The 25,000-nt window shown below is 40.6% G+C and overlaps 1 protein-coding gene and 1 long non-coding RNA gene across 2 annotated transcripts in view; one reads left to right on the forward strand and one right to left on the reverse strand.

Moving 5' to 3' along the window:
- The window catches only part of arap2 (ArfGAP with RhoGAP domain, ankyrin repeat and PH domain 2), a 140,333-nt gene that overhangs the window by 27,084 nt on the left and 88,249 nt on the right, over window positions 1-25,000 (forward strand). Inside the window, 2 exon segments of the mRNA XM_079371509.1 lie at window positions 11,354-11,547; window positions 23,079-23,185. Coding sequence (XP_079227635.1) covers window positions 11,354-11,547; window positions 23,079-23,185 — 301 coding nt within the window.
- On the reverse strand, window positions 336-24,777 carry LOC306841558. The gene is made up of 4 exons (XR_013781552.1): window positions 24,579-24,777; window positions 14,797-14,917; window positions 13,337-13,410; window positions 336-500 (listed from the first exon to the last, which is right to left on the reverse strand). It is a non-coding gene; the product is annotated as an uncharacterized lncRNA (long non-coding RNA).

The following is a 25,000-nucleotide window of genomic DNA, read 5'->3' on the forward strand; positions in this document are numbered from 1 at the left end:
TATTTGATTGTGATTTGCAATGATGGCCTTTGTTATATACCACATCATGTTGATTTGTGTTCCATCCAATGAAACAACTTCTTTTATGTTTTCATAGAATTGAATAGCTAGAGATTCAGAAGTAAAATTAATTAGCCTAGCTTAGCATTATATTTGGAATTAATGTGGAAAAGCTTCCTTTGATTGGTCTTAAACATCAGAAACAATACATGAATTGTTTTCCTGCCCTTTTTTATCAAGCTTTGTTGACTTTCATACTTTTTTTTTTTTTTGATGTGGCGACTAGCCAGTTTAGGATTGAGTTCGGTTGTGATTTGCAGCGGGAATGCACTAACCTGCATCATCTGGGTTCAGGGAATGTGCGTCGAATGTGACATTTGAGTGTGGCCATGGGTCAGTGGTAGAGATTCAGTCATTTTTCAACCGGAAGGTCAGATGTTTCGATCCCAGGCTCCTGCAGCCACGTGCGATGTGGAAAGACACTTAACCCCAAGTTGCTCCTGTTGAATGAATGGGATTAGTTAATCTAACAATAATGGACACTTAACGTAGCAGCCTCTAGCACCAGTGTGTCAATGTTTTGTGCAATGTAAAAGTCAGCAGACTAAAAAAAAAAATGCTTTACAAGCTCAAGTCCATTTCATGTCTTTGGTGCTACCACGTTTATCTTTGTATTTTTAAATTTTAGCTTGATTTTGTATTTTAACTGCTGAATGGGGATTAGCTAGTTTAGCTGTAAAGCTAGCACCTTTCAAGGCTTGATACTCAACAAACCATGACTCTTACAAGAAGAGTGTACAGAGATCTTTAAACTAAACTGAAAACTGTCAACACAGAAGATTTTCTTATGGATCTTTTGAGTGGGTCGTTAAGGAAACAGTTTTTTAGTTTGTGCAGAGCAGGCTAGATACACTATATGTACAGTAGTGCTGAGGGAGATCTCGACGGCAGTAATGACCTCATGTCTTCGCCATAACCTTTTGTTATGAAGCCAATCTAAAGGGGCAAAATGTGTAACAAAAAAAGAACAAATTCTCAAATCTCCCAGGACGTGTCCTTTTAATGGTCTCGTTTATCCCTCCTCGCTTCGTCCCTCTGTCAGACAAAAGAGTTGTCTCTTACCATCGTCTTCGGGCTGGAAGCTTTGTCCGTGTCGGCCATAATGAGAGGGGAATAGAGACACTTTCCGCTCCTTACCTCCCGCCTGCTGGATAGAAGTCTGTTAGACTGCTCGGGTCAAACGGCTCGTTCGCTAATCGAGGGTGCGTTTCTCGGGTCAAATGCCAGCCGCCCTTTGATTCACGTGGACGAGTGAGATTGGGGAAACGGGAGATTTGCATGGTTATGACGGGAGGAACCTTTGACTTCTTCTGTGGTACGGTAACAGTGTGAATGTCTGGGAGCAGAGTGGAAGTGAAAAGGTTGAACCTTGAAAACCTCAACACTTAGATGACATATTGATATCTATCTAACTTTGAAAAGATGTATCAATAGCTGACCTATTAGTATTGATCATGTGCTTATTGCTCTTAAAGAGTTCAGCTGTTTTTTTACAGTTTAATTATCATCAACAATGAAGTGGTTCTAATTTCTTTGAGCCAGAGGTGCTTTTCTCAAACAGTGTTCAGGGTTTGAGTTAATCCAAAACTCTTTTCTCAACCATATTCCTGCAAGAAGAAGATCATACCCACACTGGAGACGCTGGGGACGGACTAAATTAAATTAATTTGAAATAAAGCAAAGAAGTCATTTGTGATGCTAAAGTGAAGTGAAATTGTGAAGTTTTGACAGTTAAAGTGTTTGCTTGGTTCTACTACTCAGCAGCAGCTGATGGTACTTCACCTTAAAGGAGGTCTATTATGCTGATCCATCTTTAAATGCATGCGTACAGTGTTGTGATGTTGGACGTGGTCTCTGCGGCGCTTCACGAGATGTTACGATATCTTTTGCGAGACTTGGCCAAAGCCTGACGTCAAGTTCTGCCGACGTATGAGAGCAAAGCGTGAGGCAAAGTTGGAGGAGACTCCCACCCTGGCAGCTTTTTTTAAGGACACGCTCATCTAGAAGCTCATTCAAATTCCCCCTGCAGCTGCAAGCAAAGCTGGCCAATTGGAGAGAAGTGGGTATGTGTAGAGGGCGGGTCTTAAAGAGACAGTAGCATAAAATGAAGCGTTTCAGGCAGAGGCTAAAATGAGTGGTTTTACTAACACCAGGATAAGATCAGTAAGGAGCCACAGATCTTGTAAAGCTACTCAACAGGTGAGGAAAGAAAACATTAGCCACCAATAACACTAACTACTTACATTAAATCTTTCTTAAGTTCAGAAGAAAATAACATGATTTTACATCCGTTCGCCCCCTTTAAAAAAGAAAAAAAAAAGTCCTTCAGTTCATCTTTTTTTTCCCCAACACACTGAACACCTCCGCTCTCTCCCTTCCTGCCAAATCAGTACATCATCATACTCCTGACTGCCAGATTTTTTTTTTTGTCCGTTTATGAGGCGCAGCTCCTCGGCTGTGTCATTCATCACTCTGTCTGCCAGTTAATCGTCAAACGTCACGCTCAGCCGTCCTGACGAGAAGGCCGTCTGATTTTTGGGATGCCCTTTGACCCCCTTGGGATGGGAGGGAAGACTCTCGCCGAGGTGGCTGCCGCCGTCAAAAAAGAAAGAGTTGGAAGGAGAGATTGAGAGAGAGAGAGAGAGAGAGAGAGAGAGAGAGAGAGAGAAAAGTCGGAAGAAAACTTGGCCTCATCACCTCATGCATCTTTAAACAGGCCTACTCGCCTCGTGGTGGAGAGTCATCAATCTTAGGGGGGAAACACACGAGAAAGAGAGAGACACAAGGAGACAGAAGGAGGGAAAGAAGGAGTAGGTTAGTGAAGTGGAGGTAAAGGAGGGGGTGAGAGAGGGGGGAGAAAATGGTGGAGTGACGGTCAGAGTGGCGTGCGAGGGAGTCGAAGGCATCCTCCGGGAGGGCTGTTTAAAAGAAGGGAAGAGGTAGAGCTTTAATGAAGAGATGGATAGAGGAAGACACGCAATCTGGGTGTGAAAAAAACAAAAAAAAACAACCTACAACAGAGAGGTAGAGACGGCAGGGGGAGATGAAAAGGGCAGAGTGAAGATGGAGAGAGTGAGGGGGGGGGAGGGAGGAGTGAGTGAATAATTGAAGGCCACCGGAGAGAGTGTGCACACAGCTGTCGGCTGATTCTCCACTTGGTCCGCAGGTGGCCTCTTCCCTCAGGTACTGTCAGCTTGAGAGAGGAGAGATGGAAGGAAGGCAGGCAGGCAGGGAAGTAAAGGAGGGGAGGGAGTGAAGCGGAGAGCATTGGCAGCGATGGGGAGAGAAGAAAGCGAGAGGAGAGCCGAGTTTGGCAGGAGGAAGTTGACGGAAAACGGTCCGGACAAGAAGGTGTGGAGGGGATGCAGACAAATACGCTACAAGAGAGAAGACGGTGTAAGAAATGTTGATGAGTTGTGTTCTGATCCTTTTTTTCCACAAGTCTGTTGGTTTCTGTTTGAGATGTCAGGAAAGAGAGGAAGGTAGAAAGAGTGGAGAATAAATAAAGAGAACGAGAGAGTGGTGGCAGAATGATAAACTCAGGAGGACACGGAGTGGGAGGGAAGCTGCAGAAACAATATCTACCTTTGCTTTATTTCACATTTTACAACCCTTTGGCTGGTTCTCGTTTTCCCTCTGTACTGTAACATGGAAGCACAACACAAACACTCCTCCCTAAATGTTGTCATAGTGGACTTATTAGTGAAGAATTGAAGATTGATTCACCCGAATTTGAACCCGGGACACCCGCTTGGAGGACTATGGCTTCTATACATGGTGCGTACACACTAACCAGAAGGCTACCAGTGCCCCGATGTTTACTTTCTTTTGACATTAGCTTCTTAGCTAATGCTTAGCATGTATTTTTTTAAAGGTTTATGTTGGTGCTGACTTTAATGACAGGACAGTGGATAGAGTCAGAAACTAGAGAGGGAGAGAGAGGAGGGAATGCCATGTTGGAAAAGAGCCACAGGTCAGTTTGGAACCTGAGCTTAGCTTAGCATAGCTTACCAAGCAATACAAAAAAAAACAAAAACGTATCTCCAGTTCCACAATGCCAAGTTAGCAAAGTTTCCCCCCATGATAAATAAATAAAGCTGTTCTAATATTCAGTATAACGGCACACCCCTCTTGTGTGATAGACCTCAATTAGAAATGAACAGCATCAGTGTTATCTGTTTAACAACCGATATTATAGAATTAAATAAATCTAAATTAGAGTCTGACGGCCCCTAAAATCTCTTATCAGTCGGGTCCTATTTTAAATCTACCAAAGAAAAAGTTAAACTGAGATATAAGGAGATACCATATTATCAATGGTCAGCTTTAATTAGCTGATGGAATTGCCAGAATCATTTCATGGTTCAGCTCATATTTGAAGACTTGTCAGAAGGGAATATATGGTGACTATTCAGCAGATTAAACATTGAAGGGTAGTCTTGCAAATGTCTGTTTGATGCACGTGTGATAGAGTTTTTAAATGAAAGAAAAACAAAGCAAACACAATCCTTTTGCTTTGTGTATTTTTTTTTTCTCTTTTTTCCCCCCTGTTTTTTTAAATTCCTGTTGATGGAGACTGCGTGGGTGTCTTCTTAGATCTGTGCCGAGCGCTGAGTGGACCTGGCTCTCATCTCATCCACTTTCACTGAGGATAATCTCCGTCTCTCCTTGTCTCTTTTCACTTCCTCCACGCACGGGGAAATAGTCTTTCAAAACGCATGGCTAAACATGCATCCTTTCAACAAGCGATGGATCTAGATGTGACTGTCGGGTTTTTTTTTTGAGTGTAGGAGAGTACAGCCCTGCGTTCTTTTTATATGCATGCCGAGGTGAGGCCATGTTTGCACACAAAGCAAAAAATAAATTTGGCAAGCACTCCGGAGGTTTATGTGTGAGACTGTGCAAAAACAAACAAAAACTCAATCATATGCAAGACACATCCAATGCACGCACGAGTCAGATGCACATATGCTACAGAAACACGCGGGCGTAGAGGGCTGCCACGGTCTCGCTGTTTCTCTCAAGTTTCTCTCCATCCTCCCACCTCCTTACCCACTCCAGCCTTCCCTCCTGCCCTCGGACTGACAGGCTGGGTGAAGGAGAGAGCGCAGGGCGCGCGGCAGGGCCCTGAATAAATGAACAGGCAAATAAGTGTGGCGCAGGACAGGTAATGGAACTCAGAAAAGCAGGGTGGGAACTGAACAGTAAAACCTAGTGATGTAAAGAGCAGTCAATAATTGAGTAGGACATTCATATTTTATTACTGCTCTTTGTGAATTCATTAGATTCTGGAGGGGGATGGGGGGTGACGGGGGGCAGGCTAAAGCTGAGTTTGGGACCAGGAAATGGACACAGTATTTGGGAGTTGAGGTGGTTTGGTGTGAAGGAACTTAAGAGTAAAAAAAAAAAAAGAAAGAAAAACTTTTATTCAGAAGTTTGGATGTTGGTGGATATGTTGTTGTGTTAGATGTGAAGTCAGCAGTAAAATGTAAGGTTGAAAGTGGTCCTGTCAGAGAGAGGACTCCCTAACATTAAAAAAAGATCATGCACAGATTTGTTATAACTGCACCAAAAAGAAGATAGCCTAATGTTACTATACGATATGATGACATGATAGTGTTGTAGTCAAGACCACACTAACTGAGACCGAGACATACCCAAGACCAGGTTGCCTGAAGACAGAGACGAGACCAAGACATTTAGGTATCGAGACCAAGTCAAGACCAAGACAGAGCGAGACCTAGAAAAGGCCAAGCCCATGAATAACAAATGTAAACTCATCAGCTTGTGTGCAGGGTGCGTGTCACTCATTTAACATCATGACCGTAACATCATGAGGATGGTGGCTGTGACCAGGGGACAACAATTTAATTGTGAATGAATAAAGTTCTTTTTTTTAGAAAGAAAGAAAAAATAGCCTTTTTAGCGATGGTCAAAATCAGAAGTCCATCCAGTCAGAAAGCGAGACTAAAGTAAGTCAAAATGCTTTTGATTCTCAGATTAAAATGCGACTTTCAAAAATTGCTCTCGAGACCACAAGCGATGACATAACATGGCGATATGATTCGATACGTAAACACAAGGCATAAAAAAAATGATACCATATTGTACAATACAGTCCAACATGATACAATATGAGACTGTATGTCAGACCAATACAGAAGTAGATTAATAGTACGAATTGATAGAATACAAACGTCAATGCTCTATACAATGTATGAGCGTTATACAATACGATGCGAATGAGATTACAAATACTGACACAGATACCAATACAGGAATCAGCACTAGTATTAGTGTCAGCATCCGATGCCAAAAATGGAGACTCCATATCCTTTAATATGTACTTGGCTTCAAGTACATTAAATTGTGACTAAATCAAACGTCCACAGTGCTTGTAGATGAATGCAAATCAAAGCGATCTTTACTATGTATATATTTTAAACTTGCTTGTTTCAGCCAGGCACTTCGTATTCGCAAAATCACAATTAGTAATTGGGACAGAAAATGTGAGATTTAAAATGTATCGAATAATCTCTATTCTCAAATTTTTATATTAACAAAGTTTTTGTTTTTTTGCATTCAAGACAAATCCGAAGCTTCTAAAAGGTTTTACAAGTCCAAATTTGACTCTGAAATGACCTGTTGAAATCCTATCTGGTGCCCTGCATAAATCAACTTTAAAAAAAGAGTCGAGAGGACTGTCAGACTTAATCCTCGTAGACTCGAGGATAATTAAACTGGATCCAAGATGTGCTCAACCCAAGCCGACCTGAATTGAGAGATAACACCAATACAAACTGCATCACCAGGAGCCTTCCATTGACAAAGTACTATGTGAAAGGTTTGCTTGCAGTGAACTAATATTTTGGTTATTCATCAATCTGCTGATTGTGTTGTCAAAGTCTACCAAAATATGCTAAAGCAGTGGAAAGAATTTCAAATGGGAAGTTAAGATTTCAGAACATTTAATAAAAAAACCCCTGAAGATATACAGTTGACAAATATTCACAACTAAAAGCAGAAGTTTTTTTTCTGAAAAACCAAAACTACCTAATTGTTTGAAATGGTTGATCCAAGATAACGCATGAATAATTATTTGCTCATCAGAAAGTTGTGAATTTTCTGTAGATTAACACATCAAACAATCTATGATTGTAACAATATTTGATGGACTTGACTGCTGTCAATACGATTTAAGCTGCAGAACTCTGGGAAGGGCGACTTGTAACAAAGAATCTAAAAAGTTTAATTCAATAAAGCAAACTTTTATGTTTGGTTCGGAATTATTGATGAACCACTTTTAACGGTCACATGAAAAATCCCCCATGTTTTTTTAAGTGTAATGTGTCCCTAGTCTTTTGCCTGCTCCCCTTTTCAGAAAATGTGTGCTCAAACAGGCTGTTTGAAGATGTACCCTTTTTGACCTCACAAAGGGAAGTAGCCCCTCCCCCTAGCACAGTTAGGTGTTTGTTTTGCCCTCCCAGTCTGCAAACAATTGGACATGGAGCAAAAAAGCTCAGGCCCCGTTTACTCGGAGACGCTGTGACAGAAACGCATCGAGAACGACCCCACTCCGGATTCGAAGTACAGACCGTCTACACGGCAGGTCTCGCCTGAGTGAAAACGATGTCGTTCTCATGCCCGGCCAGTAGTGGGCAGTGGAACTTTCCAACGCGACACACGTGACACTCACCAGTACAACCACTTCCTCCACAACATCCTCTTTAGTGGCTAGCTCTCCCAAGTCTTACCCAAATGTGCGTAGGTGCTTGTGCTTGGGTAAAGGTTGAACTATTTGCCACAAATATTCGATGCTCTTTTGGCGGCGACATACACAATGTATCATATCAAGGTTGTGTTTTAAGAGACTGTACAACGTGAATAGCTGCTGAAGCACGTAGCGCAAGTGAATCAGCCGCCATTGTTGTTTATGTTTGTTCTCGACTACTGCGCATGTCCAAATGTATGGGGGGAGGTGTGGTGAGGCCATCGCAGCCAGAGAGTCCGCTCCGTTTCGTTCACATGGTTGCGATACGCCCCCCCCCCCCCCCCCGGATCAGTTTCGCTCCACCCTGGAGGTCGAATTCAAAAGCTTGCGTTTTCACCCCCGCGAAACACAGACGCTGTGTAAACGAAAGGCCAATCCGATACTCAGCTGTTTCGTTTTACTGTCACAGCGTCTCCGTGTAAACGGGGCCTCAAACCACATCCTCTTCCAGAGAGGGGTCGAATCAATAACCTATAATTCTATAACTGATACAGATTTTAAAAAAGCAGCAAAGGATGCTGGCAAGCTGCGGAAGACTGTCCTATAAATCTGTTATGTAGAAGTCCTGAAGGTTCTTTTAGGCTCAAAACTAAACAAGTGTTAAATGCAATTCAACCATCCAGGAAGTCAGATGTAACTCTCTTTGTCACCAGTGTCATTGAGTTCTTCTTTGGATCACTCTGACGTGAGGCTTTGAGCAAGTCAGACAGTTTCTATCATCTCCAAGGCCTTTTTGTTCTTTTGAAGAGCTGAAGCAAGAAAGGGAAACGACATTTTCTATTCCATTTTGGAGGTCAATAATTCTTCAAATAACAGTAATTCTCTCTTTTCTTCAATTGGCAAGCTTCATCAGTACAACTTCTAAACCTCTAACAAACATTTCCTCAAGCTTATTTTAGCTTACTCACTTAGCTAATAGTACAATTGATTTGTTTGATTAGTGTGTCTTTTCTCTTTTGGGAGACAACTGGTTCAAAATAAGCATTACATTTCAGGTAGAATGAAGCAGAAGATCCTAACAAGCAAGTTAATGCTTCTTCACATGCTGCTGGGTACAATGCAAAAGAATTATAAAGATCCTAGTTTGGGGAACAATCATAAAAAGACCATGTTGTGTGATCACTCTCGGAGGTATAAAATGACCATATTAAACGTAAACAACTTGCTCTGCAGAAATAGAGTCCAGGTCGCTCATTGTTATTGGTGTGTCAGTAATCCAAACAGGGTTGAAAGGAAGTATTAATCAATTTGAAGAATTGTCTCTTTTCCTTCCCTTTTTTATCTTTAGCTGGATTGTATTCAATTTTCAGCTCCATCCTCGTTGATTTCTGAGCTAAAATATCAGCCTGTGCGGACTTGATTTCCTTTTCTTATTTTTCTCTGTCTTGTGTTGAACAGTTACCACAGCAGGTGCTGCTTTTGGACCTGTGATGTGCGTGTTAGTGCTTGTGTTTACAATCTTTTGGTCTCTCTTGTGTTTCCACTTTGCTGGCTTTGATAGCACCATGTCTTGGGTGGTGAGGGAATGGGTTTTACAGTGCTGGTTTTCATGTCTGCTTTTATGTCTGTTTGAAAAGTGTTACAGGAAGGTAAGTCAGGGGCCTTTTAGGTGAACGTCTTTGAATGTAAACATTGAACGGAACATGATTCAACCAACTTCTTGTAGCTCCCAAGTGATTGATGAAAAGTGATTTAGTGCCCTGTTCAAGGACAAGTTATTTTGAAGATGCCAGCCATGTGAAGTTATAGCACAACCCCCTAAAGAGATCATTTGCTAACCATCAAAACCAGGCACTGCAGGCTCGTCAAGCATTATAATGTCCCTGTATACACTGGGCTGTAGTTGATAGTACAGTACATAAGGTTTGGATTGTGGCGCCTGTTTTAGGCCTTCACAAAACAAGAAATTACTCAGAAATATAAAGTTTGTATATTTAAAGTTAGCGTTCTGAAATATAAGCTAAAGATGTTAGAATATATAGCATGGTTAACAAGTTTACTGCCTGCTGTAGCAAACCTTGCGTTTCTTCCACGACCAAGAATTACCTTTTTTTCTGAGAACCTTTTTTTTTTTTTAAATACAACTATACACATTAGTTTGTGGTTTTACTTACGTCATAGTTTTATAACACCCACTATTTAAGGCCAGTCGTGGATGCTTTCACAACTAGGGCTAACATTAGCAGCTTTCTACTGCAAATAATTTACTGGCTTTAAGTTAGACTCCAGCAACTTTGCGTTTAACTTAGTGTTGCTAACAGTATGGTTATCTCACAGTTAAACCTCGGTTTTCCTTTAAAACAAAAAAAGTCTGTTTTTAAATGTTTAACACAAAAACAAGTAGTTTGCTAATGGATATTAGCAAACCAGCCGAACAGGGTTGTAACATTTGTTTTGCATTAATACTTGCAATGATAGCTGTAGACAGCAGAACAAGAACAACGTTGTCTATGGATAGATACTTTATTTATCCTGAGGGAAATTCAAAAAGCATTTGAACAGTGTTCCTGGTCATTTACCTTTAGCTTTAGCCTCTTAGCATGATATCATGAACTGTTAGCACAATATTACAGAGCTATCAATTACTTCATGTCTTAAAATAATATAGCTTATAATCCACATTTAGATTTAGTCAATTTATAGAGCTAATCATACTCCTATTTGTTAGCTAGCTGCCACTAATAAGATCTAACTGTGATATTTGCCATTTGTTGCCATTTTGGACAAGAATAGAAAAAGAGATGATTCTTTTCTTAAAAGTTTGTAATTCAGGTTGTTTTCCAAAAAATACAATAGCTCATCGTAAATCCTTCAGTTATTCTAGTAAACTGTGTAGCTGCTGTTTGAGAATGAAACCTTCATGAGGCTTAGTGAACAGTTATTTTCTGGGATCACAAAACAAAAAGCCAGCTGCCGTTTTTTATCACAACAATTCAAAGTGATTACTCCTTCACACCTGAAATAATCTGCTCTATGAAAAGCACTCACACCTTTTTCCATCATTGTTTCCCTGCAGACTCACAGAATGAACAGATTCACAGAGCTGTGGCTGTCTCATTAGAAGCCATAATTTTTAACTATATCTTTAATTAAGTGGCGTGTTGGAGTCTTGCCAAATTTAGCTTGAAGCTCAGAAATCTCAGTGAGGCAGTTATCTGTATCTGTAGTGCGAGACTTTGCACTTTCCAGCTTTGCAGGATATTCTTTTTTTCCAGGGGCAAAGTTAATTTTCACCAATCAGAGCTCATACAGTGTTTCAATTACTTATCCTTAAGACTGGAATGTTCTTTATCAGTTTGACATGGAGGTTCAGCAGCCAAAAGCCAGTGTGGTGGAGTAAAAAATGATGAATTTTGGCCACGGTTTAAAGACTTTAAGATGCCCTGATATGTCTTTGTGTTGTTCTGTTTCTGCCCTCATCATTTCACTTTCTGTTCACATGCACCACATTCACCATCTATCTCTCTTTTTTTTTTTTTTTTTTCTCTAACGTTTCTGTCTCTCACTCATGCACGTCCACAGGGGAACGCCAGGAGTGGATGGAAACTCTTCAGACGGCCACGCGCCCCCCCCCTTGCGGCTCCCAGAAGCGCTCCGACAGCCTCTCCCACCCCTCCTCTACAAACAAGCGAGGCCTGCTGGAGCTCCGCGGTTACAAAGGCAGACTGCTGGTGTCCCTGGCGGGGAGTAAAGTCAGGCTCTGCAAAACAGAACAGGTACTTCCAACACCGCTGGGACTTCCTCTCTAAAGAATGACAGCTTCCTGTTTGAAAAAGGAAGATAATAATCACAGCATATTTGAAGCAGATGAGGTAGAGATGGAGATATTCATGAAAGACATCAAGAAGTTTATGAATGTATGTAAAAACGAAATATATATTAAGAGGCTGCTCTATTTTTGGTGGTACACGCTCATGCTAGCACACAGGAAGGACAGGCTAAAGCAAAAACGGGGGGTAAAGTTATTTCTTACTCAGCTGTGATAAGAAAGCCTAACTCGAATTGGCTAATTACAACATTCTGAGTGTTTCTATTTGTCTTAAGCATAAAGATTAGGCTCATGAAAAAAAGACATTAAGCTCAAATTAGATAATAAAAGTCAAATGTGTAAAAAGAGTCAGTCGCCTTTTAACCGGAAGGTCAGGGTTTCGATCACCAGCTCCGCGCAGCAACATGTCTGATGCACATATCCCTAAGTTGCTCCCCTGCTTTGTCTGCAGTGTATGAATGGATTAGTTACTTCTAATGGTCTCACTGCATAGCATCCTCTAGCATCAGTGTGTGAATGTATAGGTGTAACATCCAGTGTAAAACTGCTTTGAATAATCAGAGAACTATGAAAGCGCTTTACAAGCTCAATCCATTCACGAAAAAAAAGGGAATAATCAATAATGTAATTTTGGAATTAAAAAGTTTGTGTACAATGATTGAAGTCTTGATTAAGTTATTGTAAAATAAGCAGGATTATTTGCAGTTAGCAAGTTAGCAGACCCCAACAGGGTGACAAAGCAGAACTCTGGTGCAAGGAGCTTCTTGGTAACTAACTACACATGATTCCATATTCAATAATTCAAAGAAAATATAAAAGACAAACAGAATGAGAGACAATCTCTACAAATCAACCACTTCATGGTTGAATTAACTGATTTGGAGTTTAGAAATATGCACGTTTTTGATGCAGGTCTTTCTCTTCAGCTTGTCCTTTATTTGACAAAGATGGACATGACAGGTAATGATCAAGGCTGTTATTATGGGGCAGATACTGCGCTAAAGTAGCAGACATTTTGAAAATCACTACTTACCACTGACTCATAATGACTATGAGGACAGTTGTCTGCTTTGCTTGAATCATTATACCGGCCCTGCTTCTCTCATCGACTGGAACAATGTTCAGTACTATCTAGTGTGGCAGTAGCTTTCAGTGGCCTTTCTTTTTATTCCACGCCAATTGAACCCCTTTGTTCAGTTTGAATGTTTGTGCTCTGAAGAGACACTCCCAAGCATCATCGGCAAATCTCTCAGGTCTGACCAAGTGATCCTCTGATGTGCTGAGTACCTTTTTTGGTTCAACCGCTTGTTGTTTTTTTGGGCCACAAGTCTCCCCTAAATGGCTGAAGTGGTGGTCTGGTTTGACCGGGTGTTGCCTTTAGGGACAAATCCAAACCCAAAGACTAACCAGAGGGCTTGTTTAACTTTTTTTTTTTTCTGTTTTGATTAATCTCAAATATGGGGATGTCTTAATTCCTGTGTCAGGAAGGATGTATTATTTATATCCATACCTGTTAGTTTCAAAGAGAAGAGAGTAGGATTAGAAGAAATAACAGCCACAGGAGAGAAATGGAGTTGTGTTGTGACGAGATCCAGAGAAGACTTGGGAAGGCGTCCGGGTGAGTGACTGGAGGGGTTTGGGTGAAGAAGCATAGCTGTTTCTGACCACCAACTATACTCAAGTGACGTAGTTTGCTAACTCTGGTTGCTAAGAGTTAGTCTTTAATATTTACTTACCTGATCTTGAGTGTTCTGAACAGACTGCACATCCGCCTCTCACGGTCCAGAACTCCAACAGGATCATCATCCTCCTGTTGAAAACAAGCACCATGGATAACAGTGTTTGGCATTGAATTGTTTCAAAATGACGTGAGCCAATCAAAAGGAGTCACCACAGCCTTGTAGTCAAGAATTAACTTACTATACTTACAGCCATTATTAGAGCCATTATTTTTTTATGTTTTACATTTCCATAACATAAAAGTTAGTTGTGTCTGTACTTCATTTCTCTAGCTGTAGGTTGGAAGCCTGAGCTCCACCTCCAGCAAACATCGAGAGTATTGATGGCATGTTGAAATCAACCGAGCAGAGGATGAGATATCCAGACTTTTAGATTGTAGTTTTAGTCAAATATTGTAAAAGCACACGTTCCATCCTGATAAAAAAAAAGATTTTCAGAACGCTTAAGTTGAGCAATGAAATACATTGTTGCCACGTTGAGATCCCCAAGAGATATCACGCAAAGGAAACTTAAAAAAAAACAAAAACAAAAAAAACTACCAGGATTTATTTTTTAAGCTTTTGGCATTCTTCAATAAAATCGTGAAGCCCACACTCAAGCACAGTGCACTAAAAACAGAGGACCAAGCTAATATTCGCTTAGCTTTCTATGCAAAAGTAATTGAAGTGTAGCTCGTGTGACTAGTGGTTGGCTCATAAAGTTGCGATGGATTTAAATTGAGATCATGTTTGTTAGTTTTTAAGTAAGCATAGCTGTTTCTGCTCACCCTTCGTTTTTTTTATGCTTAACCAACTTAGCTTACTAACTGTTGTTGCTAAGAAAAAAAAGAGCTTTTCAGATGCATCAGGACAACTTTTTCATTAATTTAGGAACAAGCTGAACTAGCTGGGTCTTCCCAATGTTTATACCAACTATGCTAACAGCCTCATGCTCCGCACTTAGCTGCAATTGGCTTAAGTAATTCTCAGTAGTATGCTGAACTATTCCTTAAAACTAATCCATAGTAACATGTTAAATACAGGTATCTGCAGGCGCTACTAACTTTCAAAGTAGCCATACTTCCTGTTCTCATACTATTAGTACGAATACTGGCTAAGCTAACAGCTTCATGCCATACTTGGCTCGGGTTAATCTCAGCATTATTTTAAACTATTCCTTATATGTCTTTCCTTGTCTTGTTTTACAGGTTAATTTTGACTTATGGGTAGATAGGGATTAGTTAAATGAGAAGACATGCTGCTTAAGCATTAGCATTAGCATTCTAAGTCAAAGTGCTTTGTATTCTTTTCAGAGGGAACTGAAGGCTCTTTGTTACACATGACCAAAGAATCCAAGAAGTCCTACTTTTAAAGTTTTATTGTGCACTTGGGATGTAGGATTTTACAGATACAGATTTATTTGATAACTTACATCTCCCTTAAACTGCAGAATAAAGAAAAGATAAGTTTCCTCTTACCAAGAGTTTCTCTTTGAGTCTCTCTTATTTGATGTGAATCCAATTAGGCCCCGATAGTCCCGGCTCACGTACAGAGACTCTTTCCTTTGCCTCTTCCTGTCCCGGCAGTGAGATACGCTATCTGAGATGGAGAGATAGTCACAAACTCAGTGATACAGTTTCTTAAAGTGCCTCACACGTACTTGTGTGCATATTTGATAATGCAGCACGCATCCAACTCATTTCCATCCCTCCTTGCCTCTCATTTTGTTTCGCTCGCTCTTTTAGTTTTGTTGTTTGCCTTTCATTATTTTCTTCATTAGCGTGAACAAACATCTTTGTTAGAATTCTCTTTTGGGTTTCACTCCTTGTCAGCACATTTCCACTTCCTTGATCTGAGACAGCGGGAGAAACGGAGGGAAAGAGAGAATCAGAGAGAGAGCAAATTAATTGTATTATTTCAGCTTACAAACTAAATCCCCGGCATAAATGCAGCAGCAAGCAGCGACTGCATTTTTTATTTATTTATTTTTTTGCAGAAAGAAAGGGAGCAGGAAAATGAGCAACGAGAGAATAAGGGACCGACAAAATGAGATAGAAGTGGAAAAGATGAAGTGAAAGGGATGGAAGGGGTACGACAGTGCAGAGGTCAGGAGTGTGAGAAATGAGCGTCGGCGGTTTGGAAGAAAAAAGGTAGAAAGTGATGGAGAGCAAGAGAGGGAGGTAGACTGTTGCCCCGTTCAAGTTCAGTGGAGTGGAGTATTTAATCTAACATGATGAACGAGCTATTGGAAACATCATCCTCCGAGCTCCTCCTTCAACTCCTTTACACCATCCCTCATGGAGCCAAAGTCCTGTGATGAAGCTGTGTTTAAGGTCGTTTAAACACAACGGTGAAGAAAGTCAGACCATGCACAAAGTGTGTCACACACACACACACACACACACCTGAGTTTGCTATTTGCTGCATACTGGAGGTAACAACCTGAGCACCTTGTTCACTGCTTTTTTGTCTCTCAAAAGTGTTTTTTTCAGATGTGGTAAATGTACGCACATTCTCAAGTACTAGTACAGATACTTGTGCGAAGAAAACTGTAACATTAGTAGATCTATGTCTTTACTGAGTTAAGATTGTGAAAGAATTTGCTCAAAAATGTACTCAAACGACACAAAAATCTGCCAAGTTTAAGCTAACAAGCCGCCATCACAACAGTCTCTACAGCTACACCTTTAACAGTTAGCTGTCCTTAGAAGTGACTGATCTTCTACTTTTTCCTTTGACGCTTGTCATTTTACTTCACTTCACTTCACACAGTAGGTTTACTGACCACAAGAGGACTTTTCGACAGATGTGTGTTTACAAAATTTGAATGTTTAGACTTGTTGCCCCTCCCCCCCTCCGTTTTGACGCACAAATTACCTGCTCTTGCTGCACTACAAAATCCTGTAAGCAAGGTAGTTATTGTCTTATTCTTCGACGTTGCAATCATTCGATGAGTTAGGGAGGTGGCACACAATCCAACAAATTACAAATAGGTGATCTTTACCTACTGTTATCTTTACGTACAGTCTTACTGTAAATCAGTCAGCCTGTGTCTGCCTAGCATTCTTTTTTGAGCGCCAATGTCTTTTTTCAACTGCTTCAAATGAGAAGACAGCGATTGCAGCAGCAGCAGCATTAAACCATCTGGACAGCAAGAGCTGTGTTCAGCGGTATGTGTTTTGTGTGGTTGCTTTCAGTGCGTCTAGTTGAAAATCTTTGAACTTTTCAGGAAGGTGCTCAAAATATAATTTACAGTATTCCCTGTACTTTTGCCTCCTACAGATTTTGTACTAATTTTCTAACATTCTTGTAGAGTACCTGTGTCTGTATTTTATTTTTTCACTCTGTCGCTGAGGGATTATTGAATCATCGGATGAACACACTTCTTGTTGTCATCTTGTTTGTAATGAAGCCTCCTAGCGTCTTCGAACCCGGCTTTGCCATCGGGTTTCTTGCCTGCATCAAAATCCTCATCAGATGTGTTTGTGTGGTTTAACTTTCTACTTAGCAAAAGTTCCACATAGGCTTCGCTTGTGTGAAGGTACTCTCAGTATACAATAACAGTGTGACCAAGGATTTGATTAATCTCTACTTCAATTAAATCTCATTCGCTGCTCACAACATTGTTACAATTAACAACAGAAAAAAAACTTCAAGGCCATTTTGCAGAGTCTGTGACACAAGAGTGAGTCTTTAAGGCCCTCAGCTTGTGATTAGATGTGTTTCTGTTCAGAGTGATTGTTGAAAGAACATGTGGATTTGAATTACTAGTGCTATACTGCTGTATTTGACAAGTGCCCTTAAGTCATTGCTTTGACAATGTCTTCGTAGTTTTTCTGCTTTCTGGGGCAAACCAACTAGTCCAAAACAAAACACATGCACATTAAAGTTGATATGGTGAATGTGTTAGCGAAAAGCTGCTTATTTGCAAAGCCATCAGACACAGAAGAACATTAGCATTAGTGGTGGTATTTCTGTTCATTGTAGATTTACACTTCATTTACCTTTCTGTGGGTTTCTGACAACTCCTGTATAAAATGTGTGGTTCATGTGCTGCTTAATAGTCCACTGTGTTTATCAGTTAGCAGCTAAATTTGTTAAGGGACTGTATCGTAGCCTTCTGGCTAAAACGGCAACCTGGTTGCCGCAGAAAAGTATGCTAATTGGAGTTTTAACAGCGATGTTTTTGGGCTCAAACAACTCTGCAAGAATAGAGTTTTATAAGAAGTATGTTAATGTTTCTTTGTTCTTGTATGCAGCGGCAGCGTTTTAAGGTTTCATCCTTTCCTCTTCATGCTAACATGCTAACCTTGACAAAAGCAATAGCAATAGCAAACATGCAAATTTTAAGCAATTTGACGATGTTGCAATCCAGCTTTATTTATTTATTATGATTGCGTGCTAAAATTAGTTAATCATCATGGCAGAGGGGCGTCCCATTCACACCTCAGAATTTGCAGCTTGGAATGGCGTCACACCTGTGTTGACCACCTTCCTGTTTCTAGTTTGCAACAAGTCAAGATTAAAGCATCAAGGAGTACCTTTTGTTTTGTTAACTAATACCAGGCGATAAAAAGCCACTGCTTCATAGTTTGCACACGAAAACATAAAAATACTTATGAATCAAAAATATTTCTATTACTTTAATTACTCAGAAAGATCATTAAGTTGATCGTGAATGTTAGTTTCAGCTTAAACTTTTTTTTGATGCAAGTAGCGGCCATGTTGGATTTCTAAATTGGGCTACTGGAGGTTCTCTGAGTCCAAGTGGGAATTTCGCCTTCAGTGGGGCCTTCCTCTTGACCTATTAAACCGGCCTCTCAGAATTTCCGCCTTCCAAGTTAAAATGGCACACACCATTGATCCATTATCTGAATGTAATTTCAAATGAGAGAGTTACTCGGTGTTGGTGTTTGGGGGAAAAGTCATAAATTCCACATGTTCGAAAGGGTTTAGCTTCTGTTGATCATGAAGCTCTTACGATGTTTTATATCAATCAGTGTGTAGCTGGAAATACATGTCGGTGTGGACAAAAAATGTGACCGATACAGTCCATTCTCCTTAAATCAGACCAACGAAAAAAAACTTTCATGTCATTACATTCATTATTTATTTGTTTTCTTCTGCTTCTTTTTACCCCCCTAAAATGGTCACTACCTTTCGCTGACATCACACATCCAGATCTTTTGTCTCCATTGAGTGTGTGCTCTTTAAACCTCTCATACCTCCAGGTGTTGCTCTTCTTCGTCTTCTTTTATCCTGCATACTTTGAGAGTATGTTAAGCTGCTGAATGGACGAGGAATTGGAAGTAGAGGTAAAGGCCACTTTTTTACTCATCTAGCTTCTTTGTGTCAGCGCTGCGGAGTGACTGACTCATACAATAAGAGGTTGGAGAGCTTTGAATAAAATTATAATTGGATGCATGGCTTGAATATTCAGAGTGGGTTACAGGGTGACGGTTATTCATTTTAAGGTGTGAGAGAAAATCCATTTTCGTTCTCACACTGGTGTGTTTTTCTCGATTTAACTCCGTTTTTTTGGTCTCTTTGAATTGAAAAAAGCTCTTTGATAATGTGTGGACTTCAAGTACAGAAAATCACATATTCGTACTCCTTTTTCGCCCTGGGACATTTCCCCCTCTCCCCTTTAAATAAGCACCATTATTGCCACCTACCCCTCGGCTGTTGTAATTGGGTGAGTTATTTTTACCTCTAAATACCTCTCCCCATCTCTCCTCCACCCCCATCCTTGGTGAATTAATTGGAGAGGGCAGGAGGCCACAGCACATATTGGCTAGGTAACGAGAGGCGAGGGCCGGACTCCCGTTAACACAGAGAGCTCTAATTGGCTGCCTGAGAGGGATGAGGGTCATTAGGTATAGGTGAATGCTTTGCCCTCTCAGTGTGAGAGAGCCCGACGGGGAAAATCTCATGGATGTATGGGCACATACAGGACAGATGCCATCTCCTCTGTTTATGTACATTTAGTCTATACGTTTACAATTGCATTTATTTAATCAATCAATCAATCCTTTACCAGCGTCAACAGGCAACACAAATCACCTAGCTTCCCTTTGCAAAAGAGTCCATACAGTTTTTTTCGCAAATCTTAACAAACAGTAATCCACCATGAGCAAGCTTTTGGAAGGAGTTTATCTTAACGGGCAGAAACCCCAAGCTGGAAGCGCCCATTGGTGGATAGCCAATAGTTTAGCTATTATTACCAATCACAACCGGAATTTAGACAAAGAAAATCAACTTCCTGACTCAGAAATGGAGGAGCTTGTGAATTACGAGAAGGTTAGAAAGCACGAACAAATCAATCCCAACCAAACAACTCAAAGACAAAGCCAACACGTAGAGGAGCTCCAGACCTTATTAGTGTGATTAACGGAGATGCAACATTGATGAGCAGGCCAGCTGTAAGGAAAAAACAACTATCACTGTAGAGAGACAAATAGACTGAGACAGACCCTAGTTGATCTTAATTCTTGGTTTAAACTCCTTGCAATCTCACGAGTCTTAAAAAAACTTTTGAACTCACTTAATTTAAGAAGATTAAAGGGGCCATAACTGTACATCGTTATAATTGATAGGCTAGAAAGTTGGGCTCATGCTGCTTCACATCAAAACTTTTAGCTCAATTAGGACCTGGCCGTACGATGGATTTCACTTGTCTCACTCTACCGCTCTCTCGCCTTTTCTATATCTTCCTCTGTCTGTCTCTGCTGTCGTCCTCTCCTGAGCTCAGATGGTCTTAATTACTCAAAAAGGCTTCACAGAATCTGAGTTCCAGACGCTGTAACCTGCCGTTAGGTTTCGGATCCACTCTCTTGACTTGATAGTAAGAGCAGTACTGCTGGGAAAAGGAGAGTAATTGCTTGAATCTTCTCACCACAGTCCTCTAAATTAGTTTGAAGTAGTCTAATTGGGGCTAATGATGGTTAAAATGAAGATTTTGACGACATTAGCCCCAATTGAACCGACCAGCACAGTATTGAAAGATCAGGTTGGAAATCCTGCAGCATTCTAATGTTTATTTGACTTCCTCCATGTGTTTCAATCTGCAAAATTTGGCTGCACTGACGAGTTTGTAGCTAATTAGATGAAGAATTCTGCAAGACTCGAACATACACATCTTTGCTCTGCTGGGCCATGTATTCCCAAAAAGCGCCTAATCAACAAAGATGGTGTCGATTCATTTTCTTCTCTTTGTTTGGAGTAATTAGTGCAAATTGTTTTGCTGGTGAAGAACAGTTCCCTCTGAAAAAAAACCCCGAAAGCACACATGCTTTATAGCTGGCACAGCATGGCAGCGTTTAGCGTGCCTTGTTTTTTTGGGGGGAATTCGCTGTTGAGTATTGGCGCCGGTCCCGCTTTGTTCCTGCTCTTTCTACGCTCACACACTTACTTTTCTTTCTGTAAACTGCTCAGCTGACCCCCTCGCCCGTCTCACCCACTCTCACAGAGCATTACTAAGACCTTTTTTTCTCCGCGTATGCTTCTCCCTCCTTCCCCTTCCTTTGTGTTCCTTTCTCTCCCCCATCTTTTGACTCACACTTTTGGCTCAGCGATGGAGAAAAAAAAAAGAGTGTATTTTTCTGGATTGTGATATCGTGTTTTCTTGTTTCCGTTGTGCCTATTCAAGTGTGGGTGTAGGTACACTTCCTTTGTCTTGCTGTCTGTTTTTTTTTTTTGTCTGGCACCGGTGGAGCTCAAGGCTATGGAAAACGGTCTAAACAGCAGTGAGTGTTGAGGGTGAAGCGAGGGGTGCGATGTGATGCAGAGTTATAGAGGAGCTTATGAAAATGGTGCCTCTGCTCTAACCCCTATTTCTGAAATGGGCCTCAGAAAACATCGAAGCTGAAAGCTTGGGGTTGGCTCTGATTCCCCAGATGGGCCTTCCGCAAAGCTTTGCTGTTTTCACACAGGTGTACCCACACAACAGCACACACTTTATCCTCTCTTCCTTTTACAAAATACAAAGAAGAAAAAAAACACTCTCACACATCTTACACTGACTTGGTTTGTGCGTCATTTGTGAGAAGGACAAAACCCAATGAATGTTTGCTGCATTATTGGCCTGTCACAAAGTATTTTCAGCAGCCTTTTCACATTTATCCCAGGCACAAAAATGAAACACCGTCAACAGGAAGCAGTGAAGCCGAGAGAGAGAGAGAGAGAGAGAGAGAGAGAGAGAGAGAGAGAGAGAGAGAGAGAGAGAGTGGCGCCGCAGTGTTTGTTAGTTTTCATTACACCAGATGACATTCAAGTCCCTATGTGAAAAAAACAGTTTGGACTTTAATGAGGTGACCTGTTGATCCCACCTTATTAGGGACGGACTCTAATTTTGCCAAACGGGCCTTGAGCTGGTGTCTAGAGAAGGACCATGACACTCACAAGGAGATGAGTTTCTCATGTTGGAGGATTTGAATAGTTTATTAACATTTTTTAACATATTTTGAGGCTGATAGAACTTTAGGAACACTTCCTCAAGACCCTGCTGGAGACTGTAGGTGTTCCTTGGTCAGTTTGATAAAGTAACCTCAGTTTTGGGTTTGTTCCTGGGTCTCCTTCCACTTTCCTTAATACTATAAAAGTGAAAACCTCTCCTTTGGGTTACAACCCTGAGACTATCTATTTTTCTACACAGTCAATGCTTGATTACCTCCACAGGGCGTTGGTAATGATGCTAACTGAAAATGCATTTTTTAAGGAAAATGTCTGACAGTTTTGGAACAATTCTTACTTGCTTTTGTATCTATGATTGTAATGAGAATGCGGTTGGTCCGCTAAGTGAGAAAGTTGAGCTGACAGCCGTTCAGCTTAACAGAATGGAAACTGGGAAATAGCTTGACTGGTGCTGGGAGAACAGGTCAGTGGGTAGAGTTAGAAACAAGGCTGAATAGCCGGTGAATTGCAGGAATCTTGGGTTGCTGCTTAGAGGGCTATACACCCCCCAAATAGGCCGTAGCGTCTTCACGGATGTGTGATTTTGCAATTTCATGTTTTGTAAAAACAGAGAGCAAGACCTAAAACAACTTATCCCTTTTTATTTCTCTTTCATTTATCGAAGTAAACAATTTTCATAATAAAACAATTTGACTTCAGCTGGTTTCATACAGGTCAATTTTGTTAGCTATCAACAACAAGCTAGCTAGCTTACCTCCTGTTTCCTATCATTATCATAGCACAGTAGTAATGACTGTGGCTATTGTGAGTGAAATGGCTCCAAAATCAGTTTCAACAGTGTAAAAGGTTATACTTAATGAATAATTAAAAGAAACAATAACATTATCAGCTTATGACTAAAACCTCAACCTGATTAGTTTATTTTAGGAAGACGGTAAACTGTTTGAAATGTTATTATTGGCTACTATGGAGATGAGCTAAAACATGTAACATTTATACTCAATAAATAAGACGGACTGTTTGTCAAACAGTGTATCCTAGCTAGCTGTTTGCTAGGCTATGCTAGGCTATAAGTCTTGTGGATGTTCGTCTATTCCATACACAGGTCTGCAGATGCAGTACAGCGGTATCAAGCTTCTCATCAAACTCTGTTGATGATTTTGAGGAGGACTTCGACTCCCTCGACATCATCTTTTGATATTGTATTATTGATTGAGAGCCCCCTGGTGGCAGAATATTTACACATCAACAAATTACAATGTACATATAATAAAAACGGGAACAAAGGAGTATAACAACCTCTTATGTTCATTCATTTTTTTCACACCTGTCTGTTTGTGCTTTTCAGGACTATAAAGCAGGCCTTGCTATTGCTGAGGTGGAACTGACTGCTGCCAATATTAGAGAAGTTGACCGCAGGGGCTTTGAAATCAACACACCCTTCAAAAGCTTTTGGTGAGTCCAGACTGTTATTTGTATCCGTATGTGCACTTCAGCCAATATGCTTACCTTAATTTGAGTTTTACTTTTTCAGTGTCTGTTAATGGGTCTGTGTGTAAAGAAAAAAGGCTGTTTGATTTTCGAGGCTCTTACCTCTCTAAGTCAACATTTCTCTGCATTTTTCATTATCCAAAAAAGGAGAATATTAATGTGTAGGAATCTCTCCTTGAGTACACTCCCCTTAGAATGATGTATTCAACAGGTCGACGCTCACTTCATTACATCGTCAATGCTGCAGGATCTCGTCTTTATTTAAACTTCTTCTTTAAGTAAATCTCACTGCATTTCAGCTCATTTCTAGCACGTAGTCAAAGAGATACCCTTCGCATTCATTAAGCCTCTTGTACTTTTATCTCAGTAATCATATCACGTGTAGCATCAATATTCAGGGCTGAAAGCGAGGGCTAGAGTTTTGGTTAATCTGCTCTTCTTCATGTAAGGTATTGAGATTCTCATATTGGAGAGGTAAGTGAACGAATATTAAACTGCTCTTTTTTAATCATTTTTTGAACCGTCAATGATAGATAGATAGATAGAGAGATAGAGAGATAGATAGATACTTTATTGATCCCGAGGGAAATTCAAGTTTTTTTGTTTTTTTCCTACTAATGTGTGATTCGTAGGAATGTGCGATTCCTATGAAGTTGGAGGAATCATTCAGATGAGTATTTTCCAAGAAAACTTGAGAGTGCCGAAACACTACATACATGTCCATGAACTACGTCATAAAACAAACTTACTACATGATCAGACATTAAGGAAACCTGTCGTGTAAGCCAGGAGGCCTACGTCCACTTAAGTTTCGATTCCGGTGCGGAACTGAGACGGTTATAAGGCTCGCCGACGCGACTGTTTGGACGCCCCTTGGTTAGCCACGCAAACAGCAAACCAACAGGTGTGTTGCCGTGATGGAAGCGGTCAAGTGAACTGGTTCAGATAAAACTGACTCTACCGACCCAAAAAAACGTTTAATAAGCTCCAAAACCAGAAACGCTTGAAAAATGGAGAATGGAGGTTATGACGCGGAAAGGTTTGAAGACAGATGCAGGGCTGGCTGAACAATTAAGCTTCCATGTCTACGCCATGGCAACTTGTGTACACATCAAGCTTTCTGTTGGAGAGTCGCGAGGAGAGACAGCTCTCTCCAGCTTTTAAATTTGGAATGCAGTACCCATTTTAAACACTAGGTGTCAGATTTACATATTCCTCCTTTAAACATTCATAAAAACAGCTTTAGAGATTGATTTATGATTGGTACAAGTATTTAAATGTTGATTATTTTTGCAGAAATGTCTGTGGCCTTCAGAAAAGCCATCTGGTTTTACTTTAAAGCGAAACAAACCGTTACCTTAACAGGCGACGTCTCTCAGAGAGGGGTTCAAACCTCTTTGCTCCTGTGGATTAATGGCATAGTCGGTCCATTGGCAGGTTTGACTGAGGGCTTTACCTAAACCCTTACTCATGGTCCTGGTTTTAAATCTGTGGAAAAAAAAGAACAAAATAATTCACTTTGAACTTGAACATGTTTGTTTTTGAACCTTGCTGGCTGCTCTTTCCTGGGGCGAGACACTTAACCCTGAATTGCTCCCGTTGCTTCGTCTGCACATAAAGTTAGATATATCATTAGTTACTTCTGATGGACACTTTACATAGCAACTGTTACGTTTTTATTCACTTCACTCACCTTCTTTATTGCTTTTTGTTGGACGTATTTTTAGATAGTTCAACATATTTTTTCGTCCACAAATTGTTGTTCAGTCAAATCCTTTT

This window comes from Symphodus melops (assembly GCF_947650265.1).
Source record: "Symphodus melops genome assembly, chromosome: 20".
Taxonomy (NCBI): Eukaryota; Metazoa; Chordata; class Actinopteri; order Labriformes; family Labridae; genus Symphodus; species Symphodus melops.